General features: G+C 42.3%; 1 protein-coding gene across 3 annotated transcripts in view; it reads right to left on the bottom strand.

Moving 5' to 3' along the window:
* TBCD (tubulin folding cofactor D) overlaps nt 1–27347 on the bottom strand; it is a 974871-nt gene that overhangs the window by 539550 nt on the left and 407974 nt on the right. For all 3 annotated transcript variants that reach the window (XM_029600281.1, XM_029600283.1, XM_029600282.1), the window contains exon 16: nt 11686–11743. In XM_029600281.1, the coding sequence (XP_029456141.1) occupies nt 11686–11743 (58 nt within the window). The remainder of the gene's footprint in view (nt 1–11685; nt 11744–27347) is intronic.

Here is a 27347-nt window from a genome sequence, read left to right as displayed (position 1 = left end):
ACAGAGCAAGCCAAATTTTACCCTTTATACCTTGAATGGTCTCCAAGCTTTTTTTTTTTTTTTTTTTTGCGCTACCTCCTTTGCTGGTTATGTAATGCTATTCTCTGGGCAGGCTAAACAGTACATCCTTTTTCCCAACTTAATATTGTGAGTACTAGATACTGGTTCTTGTAGAACATTTGTCATTCACAAGAGAGCACACAACTGCTTTTGATGTATTTTTATATTCTTTCACCGTGGCTGCAGTGGCTTATAGTGTCTGCAGGGTTGGGGAATACAAATGCACTACTTCCGTTTATTAGCTGCCTTACTATTAAAAGCACAAATACATAAAATAATGTACTCCAATAGTTTACTTCTCCCCAATACTTTAAAAAAAAAAAATTCCCAAGCAAAACTTAATGATTCCTATCAGCCACCAGCAAGGTGATCCTCTCCTCTCAGTGCTCCCACTGGATTGTGGGTTACTGAGCCCTTGCAATATATATTGTGCTTCTAAGGTAAATAAGTGCAAAACAATCCCTTTGGAGATTTACACTACAGTTAGTTGTCCTGAGTGACTCACTGCTGTTCTGATTAACAAATGATGGTACCTAATAAACCCTGATAAATTCCCAATAAAACTTTAAAAAATAAAAATAGAAAATGAAGGTCCCTAATTATCATTAAAAGTAGCTAGCTAGATATCCCCACTTTAGAAGATTACCATCAGTTTCACCATTGTAGATGTCTGTTTGCAGAGCCATGGGAAACATTTTAATTCCCAGAGGATGTCCCTGGAACAGTAGCATTCGAAGCCTCTGTTGCCTCAGGCTGCAATGCAGCAGGCAGGAGAGTTTCTTACGTGCAGTGACCTCCGGTATACTGAAGCTGGTCTGCTGGGCTATAGGGAAGGGCATGGAGTGATGGCTCGGATGTCAACCTCAAATGTAAATGGGTCTTCTGTGTCTTTTCAAGCTCCTCTCCTCTGTTTTAAAAAGCCAGAACATGCATATGTAGGAGCTCATACATAATAAACAGGAGCACCAAATGGAGTCTTCTTCAACTCTGACTACTGGACCCTCTCCCCAACGTTTTGGATCTCGTGATCTTCGGCCATGTGACATCTGGTCTTGTGACAACTTGACCAGGGCTCTGACCTGGCTGTGACAGAGTTCACCTGCCTGATAAGCCCACCTACTTTGATTGATATGCCTGGTTTAAAGGCAGATTTGGGGTTTGCTGCAGATCTGAATTGTCCTTATACACACCTGGCCTGTTAGTCTCAGCACCTCTGTTTATGGAGAGGAGTTGTTATTCCCTCAAAGGGGCCTTGTTAAACAGGCAGATCAGATAATTCAGTCACATATTGCTAATCCTGCCAAAGTTCCTCATCTCTGTATTTCTCCTGAAATACAGGTCAGCGTCCATCTTGTGAAGTCAGTATTCATATTTTGCCACATACAGTAGTTAAACTTCTATTTCCCTACAGTTTCTTTATGCGAGTTATCCTAAAGTCTTCTTAGAAATCCAATGCAGTCATACCACTGCTATTAGAAAGTTTGGCAAAATAGTAGCGCAAAACTGGAGTAAGTTTTGCACTGGAGAAAAATTTGGAAATATCTGTTGCAAAATAAAAGGGAAGCTGCAATATTTCATGTAGGTACAGTGCTAACACAAATTAAAAATATTACTGAATCCCAAGAGAAAATCTCTTTTCACTAGCAGGTTATTTGCTATGGAATTTGGGGACATAAGTACTTTTACTTTATTTTTTTATTTAAACGTTTGTATATAGAGTACCCTTCATTCACCCTTCGTGGTGGTTTACAATGTTACATTCATAGCACTATTTTATAAAAAGAAATTAAAACATTAAGAACATAAAAAAAAATTTCAATTTTAATTTATAAATTAGTTCCATAAGCATGCCTCAAAGTATAAAGCAGTTCAGTTGGTAACATAGGAAAAAAATATTAACATATTGTCAAAAGCTTTTTTCAAAGAGATATGTTTTTAGATTTTTCTTTAACTCTATAATATTGAATGTTAGGCAGAGTGAGTCAGGTACTGCATTCCAGAGAGTGGGACCAGCAATTGAAAGGCACGCTTTTTGGTAAGATCAAGTCTGGCTATTCTGGTGTTAGGAATATCTAGAAGGTTTTTAATTTGCCAAACAGAGAGGTCTTTCAGGTTTATAAATACATAAAATCATACATACCCAAATAGAAGAGTTATTATGAAATAAGCTGTGAAGCACTGTGAGAATTTTATACTGAATACAGAAAGATATAGGTAACCAATGTAAAGAACAAAGAATGGGTGTTATATGTTCTCAGTGGTTGAAGTTAAATAAAATACGAGCAGTTGCATTCTGAACTAGTTGCAGAGGACAGGTTACATATGCTGGAAAGCATATATATATAAAGCATTACAGTCATCTAGGCTGGTAAGAATTAATGCTTGTAAACCTAAGCAAAATATATTTCTATTAAGAAGAGGTTTTAACCATTTCAATAAGTGAATCTTATAAAATGAAGATTTGACAACTGTAGATATATGGTGAGTCATTAATAGCTCTGCGTCTAACGTTACACCAAGATTTTGAGCTTTTTGAATTATTTAAATAGTGGCCATCGATTGCTCATGTACTCTGAGGGTGATGAGATGAATTTAGAATTGTAGTTAAATGCATGATTTCCGTTTTAGACATATTCAATTTCAGGCGATTATGAGTTAGCCAGACATTAACAGATTTAATGCAAAGAGTAACAATGGATAAAGTATTGGCCCATGACATATTTTAAGGATGAAAAATTGGATGTCAGCATAGATTTTGAAATCAATGCCCAGTCCAGAATGGAAATGGCAGAGTGGAAGTAAATATATATTGAAGAGTAAGGCTTAAAGAATAGAAAACCAATTTGACCTATACAGACCAATAATTATTTATTGGGGACAATTGAGTAAATATGCGGTAAACCATTTGTGCACTTTACCTGCAATTCCAATGGATTCTAAACTTGTTAAGTAAGATTGTGAGATCCAGGGTATCAAATGTTGATACTAGATATATCTAGTAAGACTAGAATGTAGTCTGTGTTTGAATCAAAACCTCGTATAATAGTATCAAATGATGATAGAAGCAGGGTTTCTATGCTGTGACCTTGTCTAAAGCCATGTTGGTTATAGAATAGAATTCTCAATATAATCTGTCAACTGAAACAAAACTACAGATTTTATGATTTTCGCTATAGCGTTAAGCAAGGCGACTGGCCGAAAATTGGTAAAATCAGTTGGATCAATGAGTTTGTTTTTAGGGATAGGCAGTATTGATATTTGTTTCAGAGTATCAGGAAACACACCTGACCTAAGGAGTAAATTCACTAAATGAGACAGAGATAGAGAAATGCGATCAGGAGTTGCTTTTAATAAATATATTGGACATGGATTTAATGGACTAGATGAAGATTTCAGTTTGGATAGTATTTGAGAGATCGTTAAAGAACCAATTTCTTGAAAGGAGTCCCAGATGCATAAAGTCACTAATATATTTGACTTAGGTATAAGGAGATGAGAAAATTCAGCAGAAATGTTGGTCGCTTTCTCTTTGAATTAGTGAGCAATGTTGTTACACAAATTGTCAATATTGTGGAAAGTATCTTGTCTTAATAGTGTTAAAGATTAACAATATTAAGTATATATATAATATATACAATATTAAGTATTAACATATTAACATACAAGTATTAATATATACAATATTAAGTGTGTATATATATATATATATAATATATACAATATTAAGTATATAGATAATATTAAAGATTAACAATATTAAACATATATATCATTTGTTCGATGTATCCACTGACCGATGTAATATATATCCTCTAACTTGGTTCGATGTAAACCGATGTGATTTGTCTATGCATGAATGTCGGTATAGAAAAGTTCTAAATAAATGAATAAATAAATAATATTAAACAAAATCGCAGGGTTGCCATTTGCTAACTGAATTCATCAGAGCAACAACATTATTTTGCTATATCAATTTCTTTTCTATATTTAGCTAAAAAGACCATTTACGTATTTTTATATTCAACTAGTGGATTTTTTCGCCACCGTCACTTCAGCACTTGTGTTGCCTTAGTATCCCTTTCAAATTTTTTAAATGTGACGTAAACCAAGGTGCACTAAGTTTTTCATTGATGTCGACAACTTTTTGGGGTGTAATAGAATCTAGTGTCTCAACAATAGAGATATTCCATTCTGATACAGTAAAATCAATATTTTCAGTAGTTATATTTGGAATAACTAGGAGAATGTTGCGACCGTCGCTGCTCGATGTCTCCACTCCGCCCTCCTCACCTCCTTGGCGACTCCCTCTTGCTCAAGTGGAAAGGTTGGCTGCCATGGCGTCATTCTGCCGTCTTCCTCTGGCGTCTCCGGAGCGGCTCGATGCTGCAATCCGCCATGTTTCACAAGGGACTACGGGCGCGCGTGCGGCGTGGCCCCGACTGATGTACCAGCAATGGTGCGAACCTCAGGGGCGTCCCCCTGAGATGGCGTCATCAGTACCAGATATATAAGGTCTTAGAATTTGCTAACTAATTGAGTTGGCAAGGTTTACTCTACCTAAGCTACTCTGCCTTCTCGGACTTACCAGGGGTACCCGCTCCTTGGGGGCCTCACTCTCTCTTTGTTTTTCAGGTCACAGTCTGGAACCGGTACTCGCTCCTCGAGGGCCCATGTTCCCAGACTGGTTGCTGAATACTTACTCTGCCTGGAAGTCATCGCTATCTACTATACCAGTGAGTTACCATCTCTCTCTCAGAGCTTTCCCTGGAACCAGGTATTTGCTCCTCGAGGGCCTAATTCATTCCAACACCTGGACTACTTCTAGAGACTATTGTGTGTTACCATCAAGGTTCTGTTCCTGAACTCTGCATACTCTGCCTACTCACTATATTCAGTTTCTCTACAGCTCAGTTATCTAGGATCACTGTTCCAGTACCTGAGGGACTACAGCTCTGCCGGGCACTTCCAGCTCACTACTGCCACCTCTAGTGGTTCAATATACTGTTTAATAAAATAACTAGTGTGTCTCTGTTTACTCTGAGCCTGACCAGTGGTCCCTCTCAGGATCTTCCCCTGGGGGCGTGGTCATCTGCCACCGGCCCAAGGATCCACCCACAACTACCTCAAACACCATCAGAGAAAAGCAGTAATGAATTGATCTGGTTCAACATTTCAATAATTTTTTTTCTAGGAGCTCTCCACTACCCCCTCTAGAAGCATTGTCAGTCCCTGAAGAGATTGTGTGAAACCTGCATACTCTTTCACTATCTTTCAAGTTTCCTCTCAGGAAAGCCAGATGATCAGTCACAGATGTGGGTAGCATCATCTGATGGCACCAATATGCATTTCTCAGACTCAGAGAGATGCAACATGTTGGCACTGTTGCTTAACATCATAGTACTTGAGTGTGGTAAATCTACATCTCTGGGAAAGTCCTGCATAAATTCTGCAATTATAGGATGCAAAAAATGGGGTTTCTCTCTACATGCTGGCAATAGCCAGTTGCACTGAGGTTTATTTATTTATTATAAGTATTTATTTCTCACTTGACTACTGTAGCAAGGTACAAGGTTGTGGAGCAGCTTATATTCACATGACAGGCAAGAAGTGTCATGGATCAGGGAATGGGGGGGATGGAGGAAGGATAGTATAGAGCATGTAGAAAAAAAAAGATGGCATCACAGAGGCATACCGTAATAATCAGTTTTGAGACTCTATTCTGAAAGATTTAGAAGGTAGTCTACCAATTTCTGTAGGGGGAAGGGAAGGGATCTAGGACTTTGCCCTGATAACCCGACAGTAAACCTCCTCTATTAAAACCTACAAGATCTTCTGGTGAATTCCTTTTTAGAAGCCAGAAGGACTTGAGACACCTGATTGGACAAATCAATGGAACAAATTATTTCCGTCTCAACTTCCAGGCTGTGATGGCCAAAGACTGGATGATAAGATAAAATAGTTTATTTCGATTTTGCAGCATCAGAATTGATTGGATTTCTGATGGGCAACTCCCAAAGGACTGAAAACCAGATCTGTCTCAGAGTAAGAAGCTACGAATATACACAAAATGGAAGCCTTTACAAACAATTGAATCAATGCCTAAAAATTATGCTTTCATTATTGCTATTATAAACCCAGCAGTTAAAAATTCCCAGAGGCTACTGAAAATAGTACATCCTTTGATGGCAATCAAAAATGAATCATCTCCTGAAAGAATTTACAAGGCCAGAAGAGGAAGATAAAGTCAAAGCCTTGCTGAAATCGCTAAATTTCACCAGAAGACAACAATGGTGAAAAACAGTGGAGGAAATTAATTTTGATTTATCTAACCACAAAGTGTGAAATCTGTACTACCTGCATGCCCAATGATCCATTAAGAAAAGAACACCAAAATAATGGAAATCAAATTGCCTCAGACCCTTTGCTTGTACAAAAGCTTTGATAAATAAACAGCATTTCAAGAAACTTGCCGCAACACTGAAGAACCTTCCTGAAACATTATACATTTTGGTCATGCATCAAGGAAGAAATCACAACTGCCCTGAATACAAAAGTCACTGGCAATCATATTTAATCAGAGTTCTTAGCAAGAACGATTGGACACCTTATTTACTGTTCATCTATACGGTATCATTTCTAAGACCTGGAAAGAAGTAAAAGTTCTAGTGATGCTGAAACCTAGAAATTCAGAATCACCACCCCTCTAGCCACAGACCTATTTAGAACATAAGAAGATAAGAAATTGCCATGCTGGGTCAGACCAAGGATCCATCAAGCCCAGTATCCTATTTCCAACAGAGGCCAAACCAGGCCACAAGAACCTGGCAATTACCCAAACACTAAGAAGATCCCATGCTACTGATGCAATTAATAGCAAAACAAATTAATGGAGCTCACATTGATAACACACATCTCACAGCCAAGAAAGATCTCTACTTACAGAGCAAGTTGGATTTCATCAAGCAAGAAGTTGGAATGAACAGGTTCTCTCTCTTAGAAGCAACACTGAACTTGGATTTCAATGTCAGCAAAAACATCAAAACTGAGACTGCCAAAGACTCCTCAGAAAACAAAATCTATGGGATTAAAGGCAATGAGGCAACTCTAATGACGAGCTAGCTAAAGTAAGAACTTCAGATATTGAAAAAAGGACAAAAAAATGAGAAAGAGAAAGGGTGCTCAGAAACTCTTGGGCATGCTCAGCAGTAAAAATTCTACTGACCTAGAGAAATGCATCTGTTTATAGCTCCATTGGATGACCATCTCGTGTCATGGATAATTCAGCCCTGCTTGTTGATTGATAATGTCCAGTTCATATTCAATAAAGAAAGCAGATTTTCTTACCTGTAACAGGTGTTCTCTTATGACAGCAGGATGTTAGTCCTCACACATGGGTGACATCATTGGATGGAGCCCAGCAGGGAAAACTTATGTCAAAGTTTCTGGAACTTTGACTGAGCATAATGAGTATGCCCAGCATGCCCTATTCTGCTCATCCACGCTGGGTCCTTCTTCAGGCTCGTAACATAGAATTACAATAAAAATTAACAAAACATAGGAGAACCCCAACTCTGCAGGGTAGTGGGTGGGTGGGTTTTGTGAGGACTAACATCCTGCTGTTCAAGGAGAACACCTGTTACAGGTAAGGAACTCTGCTTTCTCCTAGGACAAGCAGGATGTTAGTCCTCACACATGGGTGAATTCCTAGCTACAGGCTGCTCCCCAACAAGCACCAACCAGGTGGCAACAGGCACAACCACCACAGTGCTGTTGGTAACAGGGGAGACAGTCTGAACCCAAACAATGAGCCCCTGGCAGGGACTCTTGGATTCTACACCTTGAAGAGATTCCTCAGAACAGAATGGCCGAACCTACTGTCATGTTGGCCATCTTTGTCCAGACAGTAATCGGTTGTGAATGTGTGGAGAGAACTCCACGTTGCAGCCTTGCAGATCTCCTCCACAGGAACTGATCACAAGTGGGCCACAGATGTTGCCATGGCTCTGAAAGAATGAGCCCTGACATGACCCTCAAGATGCAGTTAAGCCTGGGCATAACAGAAGGAGATGCAATCTGCTAGCCAATTGGATAGTGTCTGTTTGGCAACAGCAATTTCCAACCTGTTTCTATCAAAGGAAATAAAAAGTTGGGTCGACTGTCTATAGGTTTCTATCCACTCCAGATAGAAGGCTAAGGCTCTCTTGCAATCCAAACTGTGCAGGACTCATTCGCCTTGGTGCAAATGGGGCTTGGGAAAGAATGTTGGTAGGATGATTGACTGGTTAAGATGGAAATCCATCACCACCTTAGACAGGAACTTAGGGTGGTCTTGCATACGCACCTATCATGATAAAACTTAGTATAAGGTGGATAAGTCACTAAGGCCTGGAGCTCGCTGACCCTGTGCGCTAAAATGACCACCACCAAATATATGACCATCCAGGTCAGGAACTTCAGGTCACAGGAGTGCAGCGGCTCAAAAGGAACTTTCATCAGCTGAGTTAGCCCCACATTGAGGTCCCAAGACAGCGGGAGGCCCCACATAAACCATACAACTATCGGCTGTGCAGAGATGGGCATACCATCTACACCTTGGTGGTATGTGACAACTGCAATGAGAGGGAATCTAACGGAGTTGGTCTTCAAGCTAATCTCTGATAGGTATAAAAGGCAGTCAAGAAGTAGGACTTCCTAGTGGAAGGCTTTCTGGAAGCCACCAGGACCTGAGAGAGTCATCCGCAGAAAGATCGAGCAGCTGCAGGATTAACCTCTCAACATCCAGGCTTTGAGCAACAGGGCTTGGAGGTTGAGATGACGCAGCCTACCCTGATCTTGTGTGATAGGATCTGGGGAAGACCCCAGACTGATTGGTTTCCAGATGGACAACTCTCGAAGGAGAAGAAACCAATGAGGATCATAGTCCCTTGGTCCTCATGAAACTTCAAGAGAGTCTTCGTGACTAGAGGAATCAGAGGATACTTGCACAGAAGACCCCTGCCCCAATATCAGGAAAAGGCATCAGAGGCTGGATTACCAAACTGAGTCACCTTCCTGTTGCAGGGAGACACGAACTAGACCACATCCGGGCTCTCCGAGAGGCAGAAGATCCGGTTCACTACCCCTGATCCAAAGAACACTCATGGGGTCTGAAGGCACGACAATCTGTCCGCTATCACATTCTCCATTCCAGCCAGATACATTGCCCTGCATACTACAGGGCCCAGGACCAGATCTGAACCACTTTCCGAAACAGGAGGTACAACCATGTGCCTTCCTACCTGTTGACATACCATATAGCAACTTGGTTGTCTGTTTATATAAGGACACTTTTGCTGGACAGCCAATCTCTGAAAGTCCATAACACATACCTGATTGCCCGGAGCTCCAGAAAGTTGATATGACATGGTGCTTCCTGGGTGGACCATAAGCTCTGGGTACGGAGCCCCTCCACATAAGCTCCCCACCCCAAGTTGGATGCATCCATGGTTAGGACAATTTGGGTGGGGGATTTTGGAAAGATATTCCCCATTCCAAATTCAAGAATGCCCGCCACCAGGACAAAGAGCCCCAGAGAGGCGGAATGACTCAAATGTCCATTAGGCCCTCCTATGTGTAAACGTGCCAAGAAAGTAACATGGTTGGTTGTGTCCATGTGGCCCAACCGCCTCAACATATGCCAAGTTGAAACCTGCTGGCTCTGTTGAATCACCGCCTATCACCAAGATGACTGTGCTGGACTGCATCAGGAAGGCTTTTGCCTGAGTCATGTCTAGCAAGGCTATGAAGTCCAATCGAGGTGATGGACTGAGATGGGACTTTGGATAGTTGATGATGAACCCTATTGATTCCAACACCCGGATGGTCACGTGCAAGGACCAACGATCCCTGTCTGAGAGGTGCTTTTGACCAGCAAATCGTCCACGTATGGGAAAACAAGCACTCCCAGTCTGCGGAGGGACCCCGCATGGACATGTGGAATAGGGCATGTTGGGTATGCTCATTATGCTCAGTCAAAATTCCAAAAACTTTGACATAGGTTTCCCTGTTGGGCTCCATCCAATTATGTTACCCTTGTGTGAGGACTACCATCCTGCTTATCTTAGGAGAAACATCCATGTTTGTGTGGCAATTCAAATTCAAGGTATCTTACACTTGTGTCAGATATTAAAACTTTCTCTCTTGTACATCCACAATATTGTGAATTGGGAAGTATTTAGTACAGGACAAATAGTGGATAGTGTATTGGGGTATTGAACTAGGATCTTCACATTTATAAGTCTTCTCAGACCAATATATTACAGCAGCATTTCCCAAATGATGTGCTCTAGCAAACTTCAGTTTCTCTTTCCCCTAAAACAGCTGGCCTGCAGGATATTCTACCACCAATAGGGGGAGTCAGAGAGCAGCGCTTATCTGCTGCTGTTTCTGCTTTCCCCTCTGCTGTCTCTCCTCTACAATTAAAACTGCACTGGACCCTGTAGGCTCACAAGTACAGCTGGCCCCATGCAGTTCCTATTACAGAGGGAAACAGGCAGAGGAGAAAGAAACATCACCAGAAAGGTGCTGCTGGAAGGGGCAGCCAAATTTGTTAGGAAGCTGGGGGTGTTGGGGGAGAGGGAAGGGAAGGTGATGGGGAAAGGGGGTGGAGAGAAGGAAGGAAAGAGAATGTGCTGATGCCAAGGAGGGCAGAGAGTAGGAAATGTAAGGTGATGGAAGGGAGTGGTGGAACAAGAGGGCATGTAAGGTGATGGAAGGGAGTGGTGGAACAAGAGGGCATAGAAATATCAGGGGGTGGAGGGAGAGAGTAGAAAGGTAGTGATGCCAAGATGGTGGAGGGAGAGACAATGGAGGGGAAAGTGATGATGAAAAAGGGGAGGAGGGGGTAGGAGGTGATAATATTAGGGAGTAAGGGGAGAGAAAAGGGAAGAGAAGGTGATGATGCCAGGGAGTAAAGAGAAACGGAAGGGAAGGTAATGATGCTGGGGGATAGGGGAGCTGGACATGAGGAGAAGGTGATGATGCCAAGGGTGGTGGAGAGAAGATGAGGATTGCAGGAGAGGGAAGAGAGAGGAAAAAGATAGTGATGTGAGGGTTGGGAGAGGGAAGGGAGGAAGAGAAAAGGTGATGATGCGGGGGGGGGGGCAAAAAGTGAAGGGAAGGTAATACCAGGGGTTGGGGGAGGAGAAGAAAGAAAAGAGAGAATGATGATGCCAGGGAAATAGGCGATAGGGTAGGTGAAGGAGTGTCATGATGAAGTTAGCCCAATGCCAGGTGTGCCGCGACACAAAAAAGGTTGGGAACCACTGTATTACACTGACAACCCTGTAACAGCAGGCAATATTGTGTAATAAATCCTGTTAGTTGCATAAATGCTTACTAAAACTTTTATATGAATAATGAAATGTAAACTTCTATAGGGAACTTGAAGAGAATCATATTTGGATGATATGAGAAGACCAGGATTAGCTGACCACAATGCATGCTGTCTTTCAGAAGTTGTTCTCTCTCATTAGAGACACCAAAAAGGCAAAAGAAAAGATTACCTTTGTAAACCTCAATGGAAATCCCCCCAAAAACAATGCAGATTACTTTCTTTACATATAATTAAAAAATAGTTTCACTCACCGAGGCTGCTTTTCTGCAGTTCACAACCCGGTCAAACACTGCAGTTATTACCAAAGCACTGAGGAAAGGGAAAAAAAACTGACAGTTATTTTACAGAAAATGTTATTTTCTGGAGAACTTTAATTTACTGATTCTTTTGCCTAATGTTTCTGATTCTCTGTTAGTGTAAATAAAATAATTGTTCAGCCTTCAAGTATTTCTTGTACCTGTAGTTTCTATAACTACAAAGGACATGAAAACCAATTCACAAGACAGAGAAATAGTGTTCTCCGTTTCCCATCCTCTTGCCAATACAACTTTTCTGGCCCAGTAGCTCCTTGCTCCTTTGAGCTACCAGAAAACTAGCATTGCAACAACTGGGTTAGACGGGAGGAAGAACAAAAAAATGAAATTAACACCCCAGGTAGCTGCGAAGGAAGATTCCTGATGGCACAGCAAGGGCAGATTCAAATTGAGCTAGAAAACTACAAAAAAAAAAAAAAGCTGTCAACTGAATTTCTGCATAGAAAAACAAATTTCTATTCTTAATTGAGATTGTAGCTTCCAAAAATTAATTCTTTGTGATGTATTTATTTTGAACCCAGTTGAAGAACTGAATGGATTAAAATAGTTTTAAAACTGTTAAGATATACTGGCACCATATATATGTGTAATACATGTGTAGTGTCTGTCAGCAACTAGTGGGGAGCACATGCATTTGTCAGCGCACATGTGCTCCCCCATCAGCCACTAACCAGGATATTCAAAATTAAAATATAAAGAAAGAGCAGGTCAGGGTTGCAGTCTTTCTCCCCACCTATTTAACATGCTCAAATCAAGGACCCCCCCCCCCCCCCCAACCGAATAACTTTCTACCAGTCGGTCCTTACCCCACCACAGTTCTAGCTGGGGTTCCAGGGGGGGTAGGAGCCATTCCCCCCATTGCACCTGCCCCTTTTCCAGGTCTGCAATTCCCTCCCAAAACCTGCCAAACCCATCTCAAATACAACCACGCCAACATTCCAGAAACCTCCCCTCACCCCAGCCCTTATCCCATCGCAGTTTGGGTTTTCTAGGGCAGTGGTTCTCAACCTTTTTTCTCTTGGGACACACCTGGCAGATAATGCTTACAGTCAGGACACACTGAAAACTGGACCATCACAGGGCTAAATCTAAACACATACTCTGCATCCATAGGAACCCGAACACCCCCCATTCTCCCCCCTCATCTCCAAACATTGAATGCAGAGCAGAACTAGGATATTTCAAATACAACTCGCTATATACAAATCTTTATGGCACCTGTTTAGAATGTATGATACTATACACTTAACATTAATTTATGTGCCTTACTGTAAACCGTTGTGATGGTATTTAACTTGCCGGTATAGAAAAGATTGTAAATAAATAAATAAATATAAAAGAGATATTCTGGTGCTGTCTCAGTAACAGAAACACAAACTCCCTTACCTCCAGGCACTTTGTAAAATACAAAACCTGAAAAATAAAACCACTCAGCACATATATAACAAACCTTCCATACCATTGCAATACTAACTCCAAGAACTCAAAACAGCAATAGCCCTTCCTATGAAAAGACAGCTGTGCAGCACCAACGCATGTCCTATTGAGAAAGAGAAAACGCAACAAAGAAGATTGATACAAATCCCGACCTACTAGTAAAATACCTCACCTCGGTCACACTTATGGATCCGACCTTCACCAAATACAGAATAAAAGACCACAAGTTACAAATGTGGAGACTCAAACTGGAATGGAAACCTCAAAAGGCCACTCTGCATGCAGTGCAAAACTGGAGAGCTAGAAACAGAAATACATATCCTCCTACACTGAGCAAAGTACAAAGAGAGAAGAAATGCACATTCCCCAAACTGACATATTATATGGCTCTTGCACCCCCTTTTTACTCCCCCATCCATACCTCCATCATCCTTCACTTTTCCCAATTACTCCCTTTCAATCATCTGCTCACACTCTCATCCCTGCCCAGCATTCCTGAGCCCCCCCATATCCTCTTCCTTGTGCTCCCTCTCTCTCCCCTGCTTACCACCTTCATCCCATCTCCCTGCCTGCCCAGCTACCCCGACCCCCTATTTCCCACCCCTTCCTGCTCAGCAGCCCCCACACTCGTTCTCTATTCCACCTTCATCTTCCCAGTATCCCCAACCTCCTTTCCCCACCCTCCACAGGGTGAAGAGATCAGCAGTAGCATCACTCCCAGACTCAGTAGGGGAAGATAAAGTTTGCATCCCCTCAGGCCCAGAACAGCAGGAGCTGGCACTGTCTCTCTCTGATCTGGGAGAAGGAGGAACAGCCTCCCACTGGGCCAGAAAGAAGAGAAGGAAGTGAGTAGTATCCCATCTGGCCCAATGTAAGAGAAGTTAACCAACTGCCACCAGGGCTGATAAGGAGGCAGCCATCTGCTGGCCCTACGACACACCTCGCAGGACCTCGCGACACACCAGTGTGTCCCAACACACCTGTTGAGAAGCACTGTTCTAGAGGCAGAAACAATCCTCTATTCACTCCTGCCTGGCTATTGCAGCATTACACAATCGCTGCCGATCAAGCCTTGGTTGTACAACAAAATGGCGCCGCCTCGGGTTTACCAGCAGCTATTCTGCAGGAGAAACTGGGGATTGTTCCTGCTCACAGAAGACTGACCCAAAGGAATAATTAGAGCAATAGGCTAAGAACCAGGGAAACCCGATTTCAAATCCCACTTTCCTCACCAACACACCTTGTGAGACTCTGAGCAAGTCAGTTCATCTCCTGCTGCCTCAGGTACTCACTTAATTTGCTATTCAACACCAGGAGTGCCATTTGGAAAGGTAGTCAAAATCCAAAATTAAATTAAAAATTGGGAATCAATAATCTCAAATATTTTAAGATGTTAATACAAATACTTTTTTCCACACCCCTTCTGACTCTTCACAAATACTCAACATTTCAGACCTTTTCAGGATTCAATATAAAACCAGCTCAAGATGTACAAACCTACTGAAAGTGATCCATGGGGTTTAAAATAAACAGTAGAATGTTGCCTGCAAATAACAACTGGATTTCAACTTTACTTAATGCAATAACCTGATATTCAGTGAACCCTCTAAGCTTAATTACTAGAGGTTCTAAAATTGAGAAGGGCAAATTGAGAAGGTATGCAGCCCACCTGACCCGCTGAGGACGTGTGTGAGAATCACCATCTCTAAGCATGCCCCAGTAGGGGCAGACTTGGCCTCTCCTCTGGCAGAAAAGCTGTGCAACCATTACTGGTGCTGCCTCTTCCTTAGCGACCATTTAACCCCTGCAGCTGCACCCAGGGCTGCTTGTCAATTCCTGCACCACTAGTAGGTTCAAAATTGGTGGGTGACATTAGATAAGCAGAAGTGCCAGGCAGCACTGGCAATCGGTCAGCAGTACAGTAATAATCAGGGTCTGCAGCATCTGTCCAGAGTCTCAATTGCCAGTTCTTCTGATGCCACACTTCTTCACTTCCATTTTTGATTGTTAAGGTGGACTTCATTCAAGGAAGACAAGCTTCTGTAAACTTTAAGAAATTGCTGGACAATTTGGAGCCTTGTACTGTCGAGGAAATTTGTTCTGTGTTAATTAATTTAGATGCCAAAAATGCAATTGATTAGGTCTCATGGTCAATAAATTTCATTTTAGAGAAATTAGATTTTACAGACCAAATTTTAGGAAGAATGAATATGTTATCTCAGAAGTTAAAGCATTGGTGATAACTAATGGTGTGGTATCTGAAGAATTTAGACTGTTCAGAGATACAAGACATAGAGCATATAGAAAGACATGGTTTAATGGAACACAGTCAGCATGGCTTTACCCAAGGCTTGCCTCACAAATCTGCTTCATTTTTTTGAAGGGGTTAATAAACATGTGGTTAAAGGTGAACTGGTAGATGTAGTGTATTTGGATTTTCAGAAGGAATTTGACATGAGAAGCTTATAACAAAACTAAAAAGTCATGGGAGAGGAGGTGATGTCCTTTCATGGATTACAAACTGGTTAAAAGACAGGAAGAGTAGGATTAAATGGTCAATTCTCTCAGTGGAAAAGGGTAAACAGTGGAGTCTCTCACTGATCTATACTTGGACTGGTGCTTTTCAATATATTTATAATGATCTATAATGGCAATTTCTCTTGTTCTTATGTTCTTAGAATGCTCTTTGCAAAGCCATAGCACTGGAAGGAGTCAGAGGGTCAGCCTGAAGAACAATGTACATCTAAGCGTGATAAGGAGACAGAGGAAACAAGGAACAGGAGTCAGGCAGGGCAGAGAGGAAAGCTGAGACTGCTCAAGGCAGCTCAGGCTGATGAGGGAGTTGGGTGCACTGAGCTTGTGGAAGGAAAAGTGATGGGGTTGAGCTGAGGAAGAAATTCTCCGGTGAATGCTCACCAAATGACAGATAGTGTGTGTATATGTATATAGATAACTCTCTATTACACACATTTAGCAAAAGTCATGGTATCTCTCTGACAATGCATTGCTGAGGTATTCTGTGATCCACTAAATGCATATTGTGTTAAGCAATGCTGCATAGGACCCCAATCAAACCATGAGCTGGAGAGAATCAGCACCAGGGCCAGACAAGCAGGCAAAAAGCGAACCCTGACAGCTACAATGAGCATACAAGACACAGCTGTGTGGGAATGTGCACTCAGCCACAGAGGCAGCAGAACTAGCAGAAACAGAACTTCTGCTGCTGCAGAGAAGGGAAAGCCAAAAGGAGAGGAGGAATGGTGTGGTAGGTAGGGGGACAGTGTTAGGGTTATTGGTGTTTGGGTGGATCCTTGGACACTGTGGCAGCTGACCACGCCCATGGGGGGCAGTCCCGTGAGGGACCACAATGTAAGGCTAAACTCCGGACAGACAAACACAGATTTGAATCTTTTATTAAACAGTATATGGAACCACCAGAGGTGGCAGTAGTGAGTAGCAGTTGTAGAGCCCGGCTGGGCACGTCTCTCACAGAACGCTGGAACAGCGAATCCTCTGCTGGGCTGTGCTGTAGTGGAAAGAGACAGAGTTATGAGCACACAGAGCATTCAGAGTCCCAAGTAGAATAGGAGAGCTCTGAGACAGGGAGAGCAGGCCCTCAAGGACCGAGTACCTGATCCCTTAGAGCAGAGAGACTCGGTAGCGTTGTACTCACTAGCAGTAGCAGAGATTCCACTAGACAAGAGGTCTGGCACCGTAGCAGAGGGCAGACCCTTGAGGAGCGAGTATCTGATTCCGGCGAAGCAGTACTGTAGAGAGAGATGGTATCTGTACTCACAGATGGTGACTATAGTTAGTTCTTCCAAGTAGAAGGTAGAAGTTGCAGGCAGCAACACAGGGAACTTGGGCCCTCGAGGAGTGAGTACCCGTTTCCTGATAGCACCTGAAAGAAGCAGAGAGGCCCCCGAGGAGCGGGTACCCAACTAGTGACCCCGAAGGGTAGTAAGAGTTCCATAAAGTGTTGGGTCTGACTGTTATACAGATCCAGTTGGAAGTAGTCCTACATATTCTTTTATAATATAAAATACATTTATTTATGTGGCGTATGAAAATCAAATAATTGACCTGGAAACCTTGTTAGATTGTTTGTAGAGATATACCCATGCCAGAAATGATATTCAAAGGTGATAATTCAGAGGAATTGAAACAAATCTCACTAAACCTGGAAGATGTACTAGGGCAAATTGACAAAAATAAAGAGTAGCAAATCACCTGGATCAGATGACATACATCTCAAAGTCCTGAAAGAATTGAGAAATGAAATTGTGGATCTGCTATTGGAAATTTGTAAACTATCAATATCATCATCTATGGTAGCTAAATATTGGAGGGTTGCCAATGGTAATGCCAATTTTTAAAAAATGATCAAGGGGTGATTCAGAAAGTTACAGACCAGCGAGTCTGATGTCTGTGCCAGACAAAATGATAGAAACTATCATAAAGAACAAAATTGCTAAACATAGAGATAAGAACAGATTAATGGAACAAAGCCAATATGTATTTAGCCAAGGGAAGTCTTGCCTCACAAATTTGCTACATTTTTTGAGAGCATAAACAAACATGTGGATGATAAAGGTGAGCCAGTTGATATAGTGTATCTGGATTTCCAGCAAGCATTTGACAAAGTCCCTCATGAGAGACTTCTTAGGAAATTAAAAAGTCATAGGATAGGGGGCAGTGTCCTATTGTGGATTGCCAAATGTTTAAAAAGATAGAAAACTGAGAGTAGGGCTAAATGGTTAATTTTCCCAATGGAAAAAGGTGAATAGTGGAGTGCCCCAGGGATCTGTTCTGGGACCAATGCTTTTAAAAATATTTATAAATAACCTGGAAATGGGAACAAGCGAGGTGATCAACTTTGCAGATGACACAAAATTATTCAAAGTTGTCAAATCACAAGAAGATTGTGAGAAATTGCAAGAGGACATGCAAAGACTGGGCATGCAAATGAAATTTAATGCAAAAAAGTGAAAAGTGATGCACTTAGGGAAGAGTGACCCAAATTATAGCTACAAAATGCATGGGGTTCCCCATTAGGATTCAACACTCGGGAAATGGATTTAGGTGCCATTGTTGAAAATACGTTGAAATCGTCTGCTCAGTGTGCAGCAGTAGCAGCCAAGAAAGCAAACGGAATGCTAGGGATTATTAGAAAAGAAATGGAGAATAAAGCAGAGAAAATCATAATGCCTCTGCATTGCTCCATGGTGCGACCTCAGATTGAGTACTGTGTTCAGTTCTGGTCACCACATCTCAAGAATTAGAAAAGGTACAAAGATGGGCGACCAAGACAATAAAGGAGATGGAACAAATCCCCTATGAAGAAAGATGAGAGGTTAGGACTCTTCAGCTTGGAGAAGAAATGGCCGAGGGGAAATATGATAGAGGTCTATAAAATGACTGGAATTGAACGAGTAAACAATCAGTTTACTCCTTCGAAAAGTACAAAGACCAGGGGAAACACAATGAAGTTACTAGGTAATACATTTAAAACTAATAAGAGAAAACACTTGCTGCACGCATTTTCAAAACGGCCCAGCCATGTGCGTAAGTGGCGATACTTGCACAAATGCCAAGCCCTGAGAAAGGGGCGAGCTGAGGAGGCATGCTCTGGGCAGGGAGGGGTGGGGCGGTATGGAGTGGGCCGGAAAGTGGCCATTAGCTGCTGTCCCAGGGAAGCACACGCCAGTAAATTACTTCTGCTCCCGAGGAGCAGCAAGTAATAAAATAAAAAAAATCATCCAAGGTTAGACAGGGGGTTAGGGCATTCCCTCCCAGTCCAATCCTTAATTGTAGCAGACTGGGAGGGAACTGGGGAAGGCCCGATTGCATAACCATGCAGAAATTGCAAAATCTCCCCCCCCCCCACGCACACGGATTATAAAATCCAGCATGCGCATGCATATGTTTGAAAATCTACCCCTATTAGTGTAGCTGCATGTAAAAAAAGGTTTGGACAAGTTCCTGGAGGAAAAGTCAATTAATTATTAAGGAAGAGTTGCAGAAATCCACTGCTTATTCTTGGGATAAACAGCTTGGAATCTATCAACCCCTTAGGATTCTGCCAGGTACTTGTGACCTGGCATGGCCACTGTTGGAAACAGGATACTAGCCCTCATGGACATGTACATGGGTATATCATTAGTGCACACTTATCTGGCTAAATTCCAATTTATCTAAGTAGCACCTTTGCTGCTATATAGATGGACAAATTTGAACTTACTCAGATAAGCAGCGGCACTTATCTGGCTACATTTCTGATTTACTCAGCTAAGTAGCAGCAGGTGCTATTTAGCTAGATAAGTCTGAAAAGCATTACTTATACATCTAAGTAATGCTTTTCAGACCTATCTGGGAATGTATGAGCTGGATAATTAAGAAACACAAAAAATAAAGAGCTACTTACCCAGTCTTAGGCTCTTATCTGGCTAGTAGCCAAATAAGTAACAGCTCTAAATATTTAGCTATCAGATATAACCAGATAAGTAGCACTTTTTGACTTATCCAGTTCTCTTACTTAACCAGGTAAGTAGCATTTTAAGACTTATCCTTCTTATATTTAACCTTTATTAATCATGAACTTTGTCATGAAATATGGTTAAGAATCAGAAAAAGAAAAAAAAATCCACATTAATACAATTACAAATAAAGTAATTTGTTCAACTTAAATTATTAATCTTAACCCTTTAGACCCCTAAATAATGGGGGTAGAGTACATGCAAATTAAAGGGGAAAAAAAGGTAATAGATAACTTTTTAGAAAAAAAGGCGACTTGTTGAGACCGGTTATTTTCTTGTGTGGATGGTATTAACCACTACCTAACTGCAGCGATGTTTTCTTTGCCTCAATAAAGCTTCTGAGTAGATCAGGTTGGGAAAAGATATAGCTGTTGCTTTCAAACTTTACAATGCATTTGCAGGGGAACCTTAGATAGAATGAGGCTCCCACGGCAAGTACTTCTTGTTTTAGAGCAAGAAAGTTTTTTCCTTTTGACTTGCGTTGAAATATTCTCACTTTTGAACCCAGAAACACAGCTTTAATTTTCTTGAAGTAGGCACGCATGATTGTTCCCAAATCATTTTCAGTAAAGCAGGAAATTAATAAAGTAGATCTTTCTGCAACTTCACATGTGGATGTTTCAAGAAAAGCTGTTAGATTTTCTAACACATTAGGAGGCACTTGTGTTTGCTGGTTACCCCGAATAGGTAGAAAAAATACTTTTTCCAGGGGTGGAGTCTGCTCAGAGGGAATTTCCAATACTTCGGAGAAATATCTTTTAATTGTCAACCTGGGAATTTCTTCAATCACCCTGGGAAAATTGAGTAACCCCAAATGCAAATGTCTCAATTTATTCTCTATATTTTCGATTTTCCTGTTGATAGTATTACAATCTTGTATAATCGTTGCCTGCACTTGTTTGGTTTGATTAATCTCAGTCTCTATATTTTTAATTTTTTCATCTATTTCTGATTTATGTCCTTGAAAATTTTTGTTCATTGCTTCCATTTGTAATGAAATGGCGTTTATTTTCCCTGAGCACATCTCAAAAGCCTTTACCATGGCAAGCGATAGATTCCATAGTGAATCTAAGGTCACTACCTCTGGCCTCTAAGGTCACTACCTCTGGCCTCTACATGGCCAAAGCTATTTCGGGGGGAAGAGGGCATAACACAGACCACTCACCTTCGCCATTGGTTTGGTCTCCTCCTCTATCCTGATCCAAATCTCCGCGGTAGCTCTCTCCATTGTTCATGGAGGATTGCGCCGGTTCTTCCATTCCCACAGCCCCCTCAGGTTGGTAAATCCGCTCACCCGGGGCTCAGTCCCAAACGTGGTGTTGAGGTTCTGCACACTGCCAGAGACAGTCTATTGTCCAAGGGGCTTAGGGAAACTGCTTCCGAGGTCGGGTCACATTCTCCTTCCTGTGACCCGACAGCCGGACCTCCTAGCTCCGATATTGCCAGTTTCCCGACGCATTGCAAGATAGTCCTCTGTCCGGAGGGAAGTGCAGGTATCGAGGGGTAATTCCTAGTTTTCCCCTTACGCTTTGGCGGCATAATTTTCTTAGAAATCTTTCCTGGAGTAAAACCGCTGATACAGGTCTGAGCAACACGTCTGTTCAAGGCACCATCTTGACTCCACCCCCCCAAGACTTATCCTTCTAAATAGTTTTTTTTAAACTTATCCAGCTATCTTCATACATGGGTGATCCGAAAAGCGCTACCTTCACAGACAACGCTTTTCAGACTTATCCAGCTAAGTAGCAACTGCTACTACTCAGCTGGAAAAATTGGAACTAATTCAGATAAGTCCAAACTTGCGCAGTTCGCATTTTTTACATATGTGAGCAGATCTGCTTGCATATGTACTCGTATTTTATAACCTGGGTATATCATCTGAGCACAAGTTATTAATTACAGTAGTAAATTTGCATATGCCCATCTACATGCGTACATGGGCGCATACAAGCAACTCTGAAAATTATCCTCTGTGGAAGGGCCAGGAGCAGGACCACATAAAATAAACAGAAATAAAAATGTAAGCAAGGTAAACCTCAATCGATTTTCAGAAAAGTGTGTTCAAGAGGAGCTAACTAAGTGGAGCCACATGGGATAAATCCGAGAGTACTAAGGGAATTTAGAGAAGCCCTGGCAGCTTTGCTGGCTGATCTTTTCAATCCTTCTTTAGAGTCTGGAGTAGTTCCGAAGGACTGGAAGAGGGCAAATATGGTTCCTATTCATAAAAATGGAAGTAAGGAGAAGGCTAGGAACTACAGGTCAGTTAGTCTGACCTTTATGTGAGCAAATGAATGGAATTTGTATTTTAAAAAATTCATACATTTAGATTATTAAAAAAAAAAGATAGTGCATCTAGAAGAAACCATAGAAAGGGCCTTTTCAATTGGAGGCCCAATGCTAAGGAACTCACAACCTCTGATCATTAGATCTATCAAAGATCCCAGGGCTTTTATAATACTTTTTCCACAGAGGCTTTTGCCTCATATTCATAGAGATTTCAGACTAAGAAATTAATTTTTAAGCATTCATCGCTGTTCCTGTTAGTTTACTTATTCTGTTATTGATGAGATTGTCCTTATTTTGAATTATTTCATGTACAATTTGGAACCTGCCCCACACAGAGGATGCACTAATACATATTTTAAATAAATATTTAATTATTTCTATAGCTCCTATTTTCTCAATAGTGAAATAGCTTAAGTTTTTTTTTTAATTGCTGAATTCTTTTCTCTGAAAACATGAGTTTCTATATTAAGAATTTTCACTTCCACCTGTTCAATATAACAGTGTCCCGAAGTAATCAGCCGGTGTAGATTCCAAGGCTTGGTTCTCAATGGACTGCACTTCTAAAGGTAATTCCGCTCTGCAGGACTCACCGTTCCAACTGGGTCTTCTTTGTTTCAGGTGCAGCAGCTAGAAGTATGGCCTCATGAATAGTCCTGCTTTACATCATGCCAGCTGTAGCGGTCCCTGTCGGCTCAGCTCCGAGAAATAGAAAGTCCACAAAGACTACCAGCATTAGCAAAGTACTGTCCTACTGGTTATACCTTCCTGTCATTACTTTATGAGGAACTGGGCCTCCTCTTGCATTTATACCCGGAGTGCGGTTTCCTCCTCCAGTGTAGAGGCCAGAGCCCCTCAGGGACAACTCCCGAGTGGCAGCTTTCTCTCCCATCCTCCCGGGTCACAATCTGCTTTTTTTACTCATAGCTCCAATAAAAAACTAAATTATAAGTTCAATCAGTTCGTAGGGAGAAACAAACAAAATAAGCTTTGCTCTAGCACTCCTTTTACAGGCCTGCTAGGCAGTAGTAGAACATGCCCCTTCTCCCCACTGTTGTGCTGCAGGCAACAGCCTTCCCAGTCCTCCAAACAAACAAGCAACAAAATGATCAGAGTAGCCTCTTACTCTATTTCCATCTCTATTTAAGTTTCATTCTCCGGGTAATCCACCTCCATGTCTTCTCCCCCCATTGTGGAGCTGACCTCTGATTTAAACTCTTCAACGTCATCCTACATCTCCTCCTCCCTCATCATGCGTTCAGGTGTGTGTGTTCCCTCCCCCGGGGTCACACCTCCCGGTGATTGACCAGCCCCCTTTCTCTCTTCCCATTGGTCTGGCCTCGGCTCAAAGAGCCTGGGAAATGTAGTCTCTCTCTGGACTTTGTTGCCTGGATCTGCCCCGGCTCTCCCTGGGGTAATCCAATACTAACAACCTGAGCCAAGACCTAGCAAAGTTCTTTAAAAACAAAATTGACAAAATCTCAGACTCGTTTAACAACACTCCTTCTTTTAATATCCCTCACAATACTTCTCCATCAACTTCCTGGTCAAAATTTGAGCCAATTTCCAGCATTAAATTAGAAAAGATGCTTCAAAAAATAAACCCAGCTCAACATGAACTAGACTCTATTCCTACCCGTATTCTAAAGGAAATATCACATATTATTTCTCCTACACTAGCTGCAATTATTAACAAATCACTTGAAGAGGGTCTTCTTCCATCTAATCTGAAAACTGCAACTATTACTCCTATCCCAAAGAAAAAGAACCTAGATCCCAATGATCTAAACCAGCGGTTCTCAACCGGTGCGTCGCGACACACCAGTGTGTCGCCAAGCACCGGCAGGTGTGTCGCGTGGCTCCCGGTCCCTCCCGCTGCTCTTTCTTCCCTGCTGCCGTTGCCGCCGGGCTATCAGCACGTTCAAGCCCAGCGGGAACGGCAGCGGTGCAAAAAACAACTGTGGCATCCGCAGCTGGCATTTTCTTCTTCCCGCGCCTGCATTCCACCCCCCCGACCCGGAACAGGAAGTGATACGCGGTGCGCGGGAAGAAGAAAGGCCGTGCCGCGGGAATTCTTCCTTCTTGGCCGCCGGCGGCCGAAGAGTGAAGAGGACTGTGCGCCGCCGCCGGCGGCCGAAGAGTGGAGAGGCCCGTGCGCTGCCGCCGAAGAATGGAGAGACCCGTGCACCGCCGGCGGGACTGAAGTCAAGAACGAAGAGACCTGTGCGCCGCTGCTGGAGGCTAAGCCGGAGGGACTGAAGAGCGGAGATTCCCGGCGCACCCCCGGAAGTCAGGTCAGCGGCAGCTGATAAGCGGAGGCCAGGCTTATTGGGGAAAGCAATGAGAAGAAACTCCGTGTGTGGTAGAATGTGTGCCTGGGTGCAACTTTGTGTGTGTGTGGTAGAATGGGGGTGTGTGTGTGTGGTAGAATGGGGGTGTGAGTGCAGCTTTGTGTGTGTGTGTGTGGTAGAATGGGGGTGTGAGTGCAGCTTTGTGTGTGTGTGTGGTAGAATGGGTGCCTGAGTGGCAGCTTTGTGTGTGTGTGTGTATGGTAGAATGGGTGCCTGGGTGCATGAGTGAGAGCTTGTGTGTGTGTGGTATAATGGGTGCATGAGTGGCAGCTTTGTGGGTTGTGGTAGAATGGGTGCCAGGGTGCGTGAGTGGCAGCGCTTTGTGGGTTGTGGTAGAATGGGTGCCAGGGTGCATGAGTGGCAGCTTTTTGTGTGTGTGGCAGAATGGGTGCCTGGGTGCGTGAGTGGCAGTTTTTTGTGTGTGAGGTAGAATTGGTGCCTGGGTGCGTGAGTGGCAGCTTTGTGGGTTGTGGTAGAATGGGAGCAAGAACATTTGTATGTGATTGAGAGAGAGACTGGTCAGAGGTGGTGTGTTTCTATGAGAGAGAGACAGACTGGTCAGGAAGATGACTGGTGTGTGTGTGTGTGAGAGAGAGAGACAGACTGGTCAGTGAGGTGACTGGTGTGAGTGTGAGGAAGAGATACTAGTTAGGGAGATACTGGTCTGTGTGAGACAGAGACTGGTTGTGACTGGTTGTGGGCCCTAAGGAAGAGGACTGTGAGGACAGAGCTTCAGCAGCCACTGCTGCTTCTGGTGAGTGCTATTGGTCTGCAAGGGAAAGGAGTAGGAGAGTTGCTGGAGAGGGTAAGTAAAGGCGGCTTTTTAAGTTTATTTTTCTTGATTGACTGCCATTTTAATTATTGGGTATTATGTGATGTGTCTGCTGTTTTGAAATATTTTATTGATATTTGGACAATTTTTAATAATTTTTATGAGTTTTTAATTGTTGGATGTTATTCTGTTCATCAGTTGTTTTGTAACATTTATTAGTATAGTTTTACAATTATTTCTAAGTAGGTATCTATCTATAGCAGCTTGGCTTACTCTGTTTTCCTAATAGGAGGTGTATTAGTGTTTAGGGCCTGGTTAAATATTTGTAGTGGTAAATTACTCTCTTTTCATAAGGAGGGGTATTGTGCCTGCCAGTAAAGAGAGTTTGTTTTGCTTTTACTGAGATGTCATCAGAACCAGAATATATTTTTTTGTATGGCGAGTTGTACAGGGTAATGCCCTAGATCTGCTTTGCACCCATTTTTGGGGGTGGAGGGGATTCCTGAGGATGCAGAATGTATATTTACATTTTGCCCCTTGACGGTCACATGTTCAGTGTGTCACGCATATGAGAACCATCTGTCAGGTGTGTCCCGGCCGAAAAAAGGTTGAGAACCACTGATCTAAACAACTATCGTCCAATCTCAAACCTTCCTTTACTTGCTAAATTGATTGAGAAAACAGCTTTGCTTCAACTAAATGAGCATCTTGAAAACAACAACATACTTCATCCCGCTCAACATGGCTTCAGAAAGAACCGCAGCACTGAAACCCTTCTGTTAAACCTAACTAATAAATTAATAAGAGGCTTTGATAACAATCTGAACCACTTACTAATTATGCTCGATCTGCTGCCTTCGATACAGTTGACCACAATTTACTAATATCAAGCCTTGCCAACATAGGACTTGCCGGAAATACCCTTGATTGGTTTACTTCATTTCTAAAAGACAGGTTTTTCAAAGTCACCTTTAATAACGTCTCATCTGATCCCTACCCTCTAGATACAGGAGTGCCACAAGGATCTGCCTTATCTGCCATCCTCTTTAATATTTATCTTCTACCACTCTGTCACTTCATCTGCAATCTTGGCATCACCTTCTTTCTTTATGCTGACGATATTCAACTACTTATCCCCATAACATCTACCATTGAAGAAACACCTACTCAGTCGGAGGTTTGTTACCCAGGGGATCGTAGTCCTACCCCATTCGACGCTTGAGAATCGAACTGTCTTGTTGCTTGCTTGCCTGCCTGCATCTATTTGCGCTGCTTCTTGCTAACAGCCCGACTCTCCCCAGAGACTGAGACGCCTCCCCCGCGAGCCGTCGACCTTCCCCGGCTGACGTCATCGGGCGCGGGGGCTGCTTAAATTGAAACACCTACTCAGACGTCGCGCGCCTAAGGGGCGAGCCAAAGGGGGTCTCCCCTTTGTGCTTCCCCTTCGTGTCTTCCACGAGGGCTCGGTTTGTTGCACCTTAGATTCTTCATTGGACTTTATCACATCTTTACCCTAACTGTAAGTTCACTAAGATGGAAGAATCATTAATTCCAAGTATAATTACTATCGTTCGCAAGAAAACTGTTAAGAGAGCAAGACCACCGTATAATCGTTGTCTTATCCCGATACATTGCATTTCTAAGATGAGATTAATGGCACTAACTGTATTGTCTTTATCTTTATTTAATGCCCAGTCAATTTAAAAAAAAATCCCTATATTAATAGATCATCTTAGGGATGTTAAACCCGATATCTGTGGTATTACGGAGACATGGCTTCGAACCACTGATAATGTGATCACTAACCAAATACTTAATTCACTATATGATGTGTTTTCTACACCTAGATAGTCTAATAAAAAAGGTGGAGGAACTATGTTAATAGTTCGGAAACACCTACATATGATACAACAAAACATTAGCATCTCTCCACAATATGAAGTTGCCGTTTTTAAATCTAAAGAACTTCAGATTTATTTAGTATATACCCCTCCTGGTTTATTGGAGTTAAACTGCTCCCCGCTTATTGAATTAATTGCCACAACTTTAGATTCAGACAAACCGGCCTTAATTTTGGGTGATTTTAATCTGCACATGGATGTTTTTCCTCTTTCTGACACATGTGATCAGTTTTTAACAAGTTTAGAATCTCTTGGTTTTACCCAAATTGTTAATTCATCAACCCATCAAGCAGGCCATTCTTTAGATCTAATATTTATA

Source organism: Rhinatrema bivittatum, chromosome 4, assembly GCF_901001135.1.
Source record: "Rhinatrema bivittatum chromosome 4, aRhiBiv1.1, whole genome shotgun sequence".
NCBI classification, from domain to species: Eukaryota; Metazoa; Chordata; class Amphibia; order Gymnophiona; family Rhinatrematidae; genus Rhinatrema; species Rhinatrema bivittatum.
This window is presented reverse-complemented; position numbering and strand designations above follow the sequence as displayed.